Source organism: Mirounga leonina, unplaced genomic scaffold, assembly GCF_011800145.1.
Source record: "Mirounga leonina isolate KUSES-001 unplaced genomic scaffold, KU_Mleo_1.0 Mir_53, whole genome shotgun sequence".
NCBI lineage: Eukaryota > Metazoa > Chordata > Mammalia > Carnivora > Phocidae > Mirounga > Mirounga leonina.
The window spans coordinates 98,887,752-98,898,044 of record NW_023270807.1 but is presented as its reverse complement, the minus strand read 5'-3'; the positions used below and the strand labels follow the sequence as shown (position 1 = coordinate 98,898,044).

Genomic DNA, 10,293 nt, shown 5'->3' with positions numbered 1-10,293 from the left:
AGTCCTTCCACTGAGTAGTGATTAAATTATTGGCATAACAATGTTATGTAGCCTTTAAGAGAATGGAGGAGTTGTGACATGAAAAGATCTCCAAGATGCAGTGAATGTAAAATCAAGGTGAAGAAGTGTGAAGAATATGCCACCATTCCTGTTTGGAAAACTACATAAGCAGTTATAATTATAAATGGAGCAGTTCTGAAAAGATATGCAAACAGGTTCTGTTCACCTGCAGTGGCAGAAATAGGTGGCTGGGAGGAAGGAAGAGGGTAATTTTTTTTTTTTTTTATCTCAAGTGTGGGTATTACCCACTCATTTTCTTATTACACAGCCCCTCCTAATTAAAAATGCTTTTGTATCAATTGTGATACACCAATATTGAAAAATCATTTTTGCCAAGTCAGTCAATTTCTGTAATATCTCAACCTAGATTTTTTTTCTCGCAATTAAAATTTGGGGTTTTGTTACCATGTAACTGTATGATACTGGGCGAGTCGACCACCTACATGGACTCAGGCTCTTCATTTGAAAAGTGATGGCCTTAGACTACAGATGACTTCCAAAATTCCTTCTGGTCTAAGATGCTGTGGTTATAGGATTTGATTATGCGGTATTTGGGGAAAAAACAATAAATTGGCAAAGAGAATGTGTGTTAACGAGTTTTAAATGGTGATGCGGCAGAAGTAACTGTCTTCAAATGCTTGTATAAACTTTGTAAATTATCTTTCATTTCTACTCCGTTCATCTTTGAAATACCAAGGAACAAAAGAGGCATCATCAACTGAAGAAATTTATTTTTTTTCTAGGTACATAGATGACATAATTATAGACAAGTCTTGATACATAGGAAAACCTTTCTGTCCACCTTTCTCTCTGCTAAGTGAATCATCACAATAATTTTTACAATTTTTAAAACAATACACAGCTTTCCTGGGCTGAAGCAATCGCAAGGACATATTGGGACTGGTATATTACAGCTACTTACAATGTTTAAGAACAGCAATGGAGAAAAATAAGTTATTTAAATATTGATTTCATATACAGAAAGTGCAATGTTGTTAGTTGTTATATAACTTGCTTGACAGTTTATTTTCTCAATTTAAAATCAAGATAACTCGGACTCAGACTACTATATTTTCTCAAAGTAATACAGTACATGCATGCAGCACTGACTTGGTGAACGGATTTCTTTTGCTGCAGTCATGAAAGCAAATTTTGCTATGTCAGGAACTGGTTTGCAATAGACTAGTAATTTCCAATTTCACCCACACCAGGGATCAGGACAGAGAAAAAGGGCTGCTAAGGGAAGGCCATGAAAATCCACCTGCTTCTTGGTTATCTGGGAATGTAAATAGTAGTTGGGGCTGGCTGCATTTCCTCTAGACAGCTTTAAAGTAAAAATTACACACAACGGATGTGTAGCTACCTGAGCCAAACTGCCTTTCTAGGTTTCTTTTGTGCTTTCCAAAGACTACACTTTTCACCCTTCCTCAACATTCGGTACCAAGTGCAACTGATTAAAACCGGATATTGCTGAAGCCTAACACCTGTCTTCTGACAGGCAGCCCCGAAACCACCGTAGTCAAATGTCACTCACACACATTAGACTTTTCTAGGATCAAATTAAAAGTTTAAAGCAAAAGAAGACCAAACAAATACTAACAATTTAAAAAAGTTTTTTTTGTTCTTTTCTTGTTTTTTGTTTTTAAAGCACAATGAAGTAAAAACCTCATCAGACCCCCTATCAGGAAGATCTTCCCGCTGAAAATCATTCATGGTCCCTGAATTTGATTTTTCTATGCAAAGGTGATGACTTCCAAAGAAGAGTGACAAAAATATGGTTTGGCATTCTCAAAAAACTCAACTCCAGAACGTTCCCTTTTCTGGTGCCACTTTTACTGAAATGGAAATCTTACGCTGAAAATGAACTAACACTGGGAAATTTCACACAAGATTTCTCTTCTTCCTCTATTACCGAGATTTCGTGACTTGGGTGTGGTCAGCTTAAACGATGAGCAGGATCGCAGGTCAGGCCAAGGCACTGGGCAGCAGGATGCGGAGCGTGTCCTCGCACCCACGGCCACCACAGCGTGAGACGCCTCCGCGCGTGGTCACAGGTAGCCCTGCGGCCGAGTTACACTCCGCGGGGGCTGTGCGCACAACCCGACGTGGCAAAGATGGGCCGTTCTTAAGATTTCAGTAGAAAATTGGCAGCTTGAGCTTTTTCTGCATTTCCACAACTTCTTCACATGGCATCTTATAGAAGGTGACTATTATTGTTGAAGAGACATTTATTTTTTAAATGTGTACCAAAGCATGAAAAAATATATCACCTGAGAACATTCCTTTCCTCAGAAACTTGGATCCAAGTACAGAGAGCAAATGCTGAAGATGGCTTTATAAATGAAATCACTCCCCCCCACCCCCCGAGGGAAATCGTTTTAATGAGTAGATGAAATGTTTAAGAGCTTTTGATCAAGGCTTTGTGTTCAGAGTGTTTCTATTGCAAATGATCACATTCAGTGCTTAAAATAGTTCTCATGATTAAGAATGTAAAGGAAACTCATTTAGTAAGCAACAGAAACCTTAATTTAGTGGCCTAAATTTCTTATGTGCTAGAAAAATCAGACACCAGACTAAAAGAGGATGGAAAACACTACAATCAGTTGGAAAACAATTGAAAATAGACAAATGTTAACTTAATACATGGCTAACGTGGTTTGGCTCCAAAGTGAACTTTCATCCAAATTAAAAGAATTATCTCAATAAGGAAGGAGAACGATACCTGAATTATAAAAGTGGAAAAAAAAAAACCTTTTAAAATATCTTATAAACTGCTTCCCTTTTAAAAACATCTCTCTGAAATATTCAACCTTACAATGACTTTGCAAAGCTAATCTGTTAGCTGACAACTGAATTTTGGGATGGACGTGGTCAGGAGTCCAAGTCAATCCTGCAGCTCAATGACCAACGTGGTAAACAAAACTAAACTGATTAGAGCGAAGGTAGTTACTATACACACACACATACACACACGCACGCACATGCATGCACACTCACATACACACCTGATCTCGGAATTTCAGATAGCTTCTTACTGGATTTGTGGTTAGTGTAAGAACTGAAAGCCAACATGAACTTTGTGCCTGATAAACCCCTACAAAATGAGCCATGTTAGAGTGAGGCAATTAGAAAAGCCCATTTTTGTTTTGTTTTGTTTTGTTGAAAACATCTCACATGTTAGATGGCAGTCTAAGCTGAAGACTGGAAACTATGGTTACAGGGTAGTGAACACTAGGATAACTGCTTCAAAGCTTACATTAAGGCAAATAAAAGCTGATTGCTAGAAAGCAATTATTAAAATGTCTCTTGTTTACTTGAAGGAGAACAGGACTTTTTCTTTTTTTCCCTAGTGCAGCCAGATTTTCTTACTTTTGAACAAACAGGCATGGTCAATAGTGTCCAATGAACTCCCGAGTCTGTCACTTTGGCCTAGCTGAAGCCCGTCTGGCCCTCAGGTTTCCTGCAGGGTGACAGACGGAAGGGCAAGGGCGTTCTCAGAAGCGAAACCGGCTGCCCCTCCCTCTGCTCCCAGCCCTCTCCCAGCGCACCAAGACAGACTGGAGGCACAGCATGTGTGGCAAGTTGGCATCCTGGTTCTTCTGTGTTCTGAAAATAAAACTAAGTGCTTGTCTTTTCTTTGGGGGTCAAAGAGAACCACACCAATGTCCTCAAGGGGGCTTTTCTGGAGAAGAGAGGGTCATCAGTCCCGTGCCAAGGTTTCGTGCTCTGTGTGGCCATACACTGGGCCTTTCTTCTGGATCTGGTCTGCATGTCCCGAGGAGGAGGAATTGCATTAGCGTAAGCACAGTGAAAGGGTGGCTCTGGTCCAGGGAGCTCTGTTACGGGCCTGGCTACATGGCCTCGGGGCCTGGTGGCAGTTTGAAGAGTCTGGCTGCAGACACGAGCTTGCTTATGTGTCTCTCCTCCGTGATGCCGGCCTCCTGAAGGCAAGTGTGGGACAGAGAAGGCACTTGGCCCAGTGTGCTGAACCCGGCTTCGGTGAGAGCACTGGTGTACATGGGCAGACCGATGGAGACCAGCCAGTCGGACACAGACGAAACGCATCCGGGAGAGAGGGGCTTTCTACAGATTTCTGTGAGCCCACCACTTGGGATCTGGACAAATAAAGAAAGCAATTTTATAAAGACCTGACATAGGGTGCCGGAGGGCTCCTTCTATACCCAAAAGGAACACGACTCCAATCCTACCCTGCCAGACTATTAGAAAGTACTCGGGCCATGAGATGTCAAAGACCAAGAGGAGCCTCAAGAATTCTTTCTCAGCTTCTCAAAGGTGAGACATATCTTCAAGGAAGTTTTTCAGGTTCTAGAAAGTACTTGGAATTAGATCTAACCCTAAGACTGTCCCCAAGTCTCCAAACTGTAAGCATTTCTAGACCCTGCTATTTTGTCTCCTGGTGACCTGCTCGTCAAGGAAATCCCTGGGTGCTTCAGGAGGCAGGCCCGTGTGGTAGTGTGGCAGGCAAGACACTCCGTGGGCAGAGTTTTTATAAAACAGATTTTCCACTGTACTTTGAATCTACATTAACCAGAAAATTAACTATTTCATCAATGTAGTTATAAGGAAATTACAATAATACCAAGTGTTGGCTAGGGCAGGGAAGTGGACATTTACACTCAACTTGTGAAAAGACCAAGTACTTCTCTCTCAGGAAGGCAGTCTACTAACAAGTGTGCAAATCCCTTGAGATCTTGTGCAGGCTTGTGTAAGCCAACCCCCTTAAAGCAATATATACACTCAGAAATTAACCTTGGGAGTCTATACAAAGATTTATTATATATTAACAAGGGAGTTCTTTACTACATTTTTTGAAATAGTAAGTTGGGGAAAAATTTAAATGTTTCAACAATAGAGGATTGGCTAAATGAGGGTACATTTACTAGAGCATTTTGACATATTGATAAGACAAATGAATGTTCGGTAACAGATTCACGATCTGATCACTGAAAACGGGTTTCAAAACTACACTTATTGTTATGTGCAGAGAACTGACTAGACAAGATTTTTAAAAACTTTTTTTTCATAGTGCTAGGATTATGGATCATTTTCATTTTTCCTTCTTTCCAAAACTGTATTTTTCAAACTGTAGGCTATGTATTCCTTTCCCTCCAGGTGTCTCCTTTCGATAGCAGCCGTGAGCCCAGGCCTACTTAGTGGTTGCCAGCGTGCTCATCGTTCAGTGCTCTAACTAAATGGACTCAAACGCCGAGCTGGGGGGGGGGAGAGGGGACCCCAAGCGCCCGCCGCTCACCGCCATGCGGTGCTGCTTCCGCAGCAGCTTCACGCGGATCTGGTCCATGTTGGTGGCGACGTCCCTCTCGGGCTGATCTAAGTCCTCGGCGTATCTCTGCACCAGGGCTTCAGGGATCCCACAGCGGCCGTGCTGCAGGGGAGAACAAAAACGTGGCATCAGGGAATGCAGGGAATTGTTTCTTCAACAGCAGCAAACACAAGGCACCGGCAGCTACTGGAAAGCATCACCAAGTTTTCATTTGAAGTGAATATACCTGTAGTCAGGATGGATGTTTTAGAGAGAATGTGTTTACACTTGGATCCTTCTGGTACTGATGAGCTCTAGGAAAATGTTTTGAAACGTTAAGTAAAGCGGAACAGAATCGTCTTGTATTATCTGAGCCAAGGACCTCACCTCACTCCAGCGGATCATCTTGCGGTCTCCTAAGCTGCAGGGGAGCAGGGCACACGTGCGCCCTACGGGGAGCCCACTGTTGCGTCGCATCTCTTTTACACCACCAGGCCCGAGGCCGGCACTTAGGTACAGAACAGTTCTCACCACTTTCCATTCTGAGGGGTTTGCTCACTGAGTATCACGGAGGAGGAGCAAGGGGTGGAGGATCGTACTGTAAGGCATTTGTGGTCCAAAGAATTTTATAACCGAGACTCCCAGGAATGCATTATCACAGAGTACGCATTTCTAGGAATAATGTACAGCTACATCTATTATCATTTGTCTTCAAAATCATTTTGGTATTGGTAGATCTACTCTTTTTTTTTTTTCCAAATAAGCAATGAGTTTTCATTATATGAGTTTAAATGAGTTTTCGCAGTGTTTTTGGTACAGTGGGAGATCTCATAATCATTCCCCGTTACTCATACAGATAACTATACGATATAATTACATCTGAAAGGGGTTCTGTAATTTTCAAAGTGTGTTCACATTTATTTGCTCCCAATTATACCTGCAGAAGGTAGTTATGCAGATTATGAATCCCATTTTACAAACAGGAAATGAAATGGGGATTTGTTAACATCTACAAACATACAGGTTCAACAGAACATGGAAACTGCAATTTAGGACTGTCCACTAAGCCAGCCCTTTCTGGAACCAGTTGTAGTCCTGCTTGATAGCCCTCCCTGCAAAGTACGGCCGCCAGAAATTAAAAATAAGCAAAAGAAGAGGGGAAAAAAAGAGAAAGGAGAAGTCCAAGGCTGTATCTGTGTTTCATCTGGACATGGCTCCCATTCATCCCAGCACCTGGCACCCGGCAGCAGAGGGCCCGGCTTGGCGCCCCCCCACCCCCACCCCACCGTCAGCAGGGCCCCTGCAGCCAGGCGGGCTCCGTGGGGTCCCTGGGCGGCTCTTCTCACCTGGCTGCCTGACTTAAAGAAGCAGAGGCCCGTAAGGCCTTTGGTACCTTATCCGAATATGGCTCCTCGGTGAGATCGATGCCTTCAGCTCGTAACTTGTTTTCCGTGAGCATCTCCAGATCCACTCCCCGAGCGCAGGAGATCTTCCTGGTCAGAGCCGGGCCCAGCTTCACGCCGTGCTCCTGGAGGCTTGTGCTCCCCGGGAGCTCGGAGAGCCAGGGTGGTGGTCTTGTGCTCGGGGGGCTGCCAGGCTCCTGTCCCGAGGGAGGCCTGGAAGCCGGAGGCGAGTGACAGTCACCGGGGCTGCCCCTCTTCGCGGGCAGGCTTGGCGCGTCGGGGCCAGGAGGGCTAGGGTGGAGTCCGTTGGCCAGGCGCTCTCGGCTCTTCTTGGCAGGAACGGGCGGAGGCTGGGCAGGATGCTTTGCCTGTGTTCTTGCCTCGGGGCCCCTCGGCTCGGCCTCTAGGCCTTCTTTGGTGCCCGGGGGGGAACATGTGCCTTCAAAATCGAGTCCTTTCCTGTGACCCTCCAGAGGCGTCCTTGTTAAAGTGTGTTTAACTCCAGGAGGCTGAGCATCGTAGTTTTTGGGCAAACACGGAGGAGGTGATGCGCCACGCGAAGAGGCTATGGAGCCATCCGGTTTCTTAGTAGCTGTCTTCGGAGGCTCAGAACCTCTCTTGCTTTGGGTCAGTAGCAGTGCATGGTCAACAGCAGGACCTCGTTTGGGGCTTTGAACCTTTGCGACGGAGGGGGTTGTCTTCTGTGGCACTTGTGGTACAGTCTGAGGGCAGGGGTCCGTCACCTCGCCAGGCACATCCTTCTCAGCAGCAGGCTCTCCTTGAAGGTCATCCAGGGAGTGGGATCGGGGCCAAGTTTCCACAGTCGGGGGGCCCTCCAGGGTCTCACAGCTCCGACAGATGGCAACAGGGAGGCTTCTTCGGTTTTGGTTCAAACCAGTGCCCCACGGCTGCTCACAGCACTTGGAAGCGTGCGGGGTAAGACCACTGCCCAGCCTGGCCGCCTCCCCCTGCTTCAGTGCGTCGGCGGACTTCGTTAAAGGCAGGGTTGGGTAGTTGCCCAGCTCGTTCCTGTTGAAAGACTTTAAGCTGGACTCCGCCGACGACTTGACAGAGAGAAGGCCAGGCTTCCGACTCTTGCCTGTGAGACAGGAAATATTTTACAGTCGTTTAAAAAAAAACAACAAATCAACCAAACCAATGTGTAAAGACGTGCTGACGTAACTGAAATCTCCCAACTTCTGTGTCCCACTGTTGAATTACACTAAGGACAGGAAAATCACTATTTATGACACTGGGTGCGATAGGGTTATTATGGCCCCATTTTTATTTTTAGAAAGAGTTCTCAGATTTATTAATGGACTCGTAGAGACTGAAATTGTCATGAGGAAAAGAAAAAGGCTGTGTCAGGCAGTAAAATAAATCTAGGCCTAATGTCTGCTCCCAGCTGCAGTCTGTGTAGAAGAGTGTGATCATCCGTAGTACCCCGTTTAGAAACCACGACGGGATTTCTGTTTAGGGAGGACAATTTCCTGAGACCGGGGCTGCGAAGGGCCGGTGGACTGAGTTCTATCAGTGCCCCGCTAACGTTCACTGGTGACCGCGGAACTCTCAAAGTACACCTCCCGCTAAGCTCTCCCCTCTTGCTGGTTTGTTGGTGTCTGTGAAGTAAATGCATCCTTGAAACAAGTCAACCAACCTTGGTCCAAGTAAGTAAACAAGCTTCTCTGAGTATTTTGCCTGAAACAATCTATAAAATACTGATACGGTTCTAATTTCCAGGGGAGCAACAACCCTGATTAAAATCAGTTGTCAGGCTGATAACTGAACTTACTAACCAGACATCATCTACTAATTTGATGGTTGTTAGTGGAGGTCACCTGCTAGTATTGCTTGATAAGCTTTACCGAGAATTTACTTTGTGTGGTCAGGCCCTGTACTAAATGCTTAGTTTTCATCAGTACTTTTAACACACACGCATACACCCCATAATTAACTCCTTTGCTATATTTTGGTTAATCCCATGTTTGATGTGTGTTTTGACGATGGGTTGAAATGCCTGAGAACACCCCAGATGATCCTACTATTCCAGGCCGGCAGAAAAAGATAAAAATTTTAAACCCACGTCAGGTTTGGAAAGTACAAAGCAATGGCAGGCTGTAATCTCCAAAAGACCACTATCTTGTAACTAAAGGCTTTCTTCCTGGCCTATTATTTCAGTAAACATTTCTAATGAAATATTTTAATTTAGAATTTTGACATCTCCCCATTAAGCAATCTCAGCCTTTCAATAAAAAAGCAATAAGGAGACATCAGGTGGTGGATGGATTTGATTAGGAAGGAGTAGGGATGGTGCCTACTCTAAGAACCTGGATATGGATACTGTTGGGTAAATGAAAGACATTCTTTCATAAAACCTCTGTGTGCGTGCTGTACAGCCAAGGGAAAAGGAACAAGGAGAAAAGGCCAGGGCACCATGACGTTACTACTGGGTTAGCCATTATCAGCAGAGAAAATGAGGTTCCTTCCAGGACTCCAGTTTTCTACCAAACTCACCCTGATTCCAAACTGATAACACTAAATGTATGATGTCAGGCCTAAATCCAGACACTAAGATGGATGGATAAGAATGGGAGCCACCTCAACCAGACTTATTAACGGCCCCATCTTTTTTTATTTTTTTAAGATTTTATTTATTTATTTGACAGAGCAAGAGAGGGAACACAAGCAGGGGGAGCGTGAGAAGCGAAGCAGGCTTCCTGCCGCGCAGGGAGCCCGATGCGGGGCTCGATCCCAGGACCCTGGGATCATGACCTGAGCCGAAGGCAGACGCTTAACGACTGAGCCACCCAGGTGCCCCGGCCCCATCCTTTTAAATCAGACACAATTCAACATGTTAAGTATTTTGCACTTGGCAAAGCAGAGGCATAGTCAAATGGCCTCGGTCCTCCCTTATGTATGATCACGTGAGGCCTCAGATCCCATCCGCCCGTGCGTTAGCAACATGCTAAGCATTATAGGTTATTATTTCATTGTTACATGGAGAATGTTAGCCCATTGTTACTCCTAAGTATACTGACCATGGTCCCATTTTATTAGTCATCACAGATAAAATGGAAAGGGGGAATAGTTCTTCATAAAGCATATCCTGCTAAACATACAGTGTAAAAATTGGTTAAAATAGAGAATTCTTAAAACCGTTTTAGTGTAAATTTTAGATATATGGCTTTGCTTCCCTTTAACTGTTAACAGAAGCTGTGTGTATAGATTACATTACCACATTTTACTTATACTGGAAAGATCCCTTAGTTCACCTTGCAGGTGAAGTATGGTTTGCCAGCTTCTATCGTTCCTCAGCAGGTGCACCTGGATTCTTTTGAGCATTAAGTTGGCCAATGTTATCTGTGAAATCCTTACCAATCCAAAAACAGTTTGGAGAATGAAATTCCTGAAAATGTTTGGATGTGGAAAGGTTATTAACAGGAAAGAAAATAACCTTCAGGACTTACAGGAGGACTTAGACGTGTACTGGAACTCGGGGGTCGCTGTGCCCCCGTGCTCCAGTGGCGGGTTTTCTAGTGTTCCCGCATA

The 10,293-nt window shown here is 44.5% G+C and overlaps 1 protein-coding gene across 7 annotated transcripts in view; it reads right to left on the bottom strand.

The window, feature by feature from the left end:
* Nucleotides 1-769: 769 nt before the first annotated feature.
* Nucleotides 770-10,293, bottom strand: part of SASH1 (SAM and SH3 domain containing 1) — a 245,573-nt gene continuing 236,049 nt past the window's right edge. For 6 of the 7 annotated variants that reach the window (XM_034990970.1, XM_034990972.1, XM_034990968.1 and 3 more), the window contains 3 exons: nt 6,735-7,843; nt 5,333-5,464; nt 770-4,175 (listed from right to left, as the gene is read on the bottom strand). In XM_034990970.1, coding sequence (XP_034846861.1) covers nt 3,912-4,175; nt 5,333-5,464; nt 6,735-7,843 — 1,505 coding nt within the window. In that variant the 3' untranslated portion in view covers nt 770-3,911. The remainder of the gene's footprint in view (nt 4,176-5,332; nt 5,465-6,734; nt 7,844-10,293) is intronic. The other variant, XM_034990969.1, reaches the window with a different exon arrangement.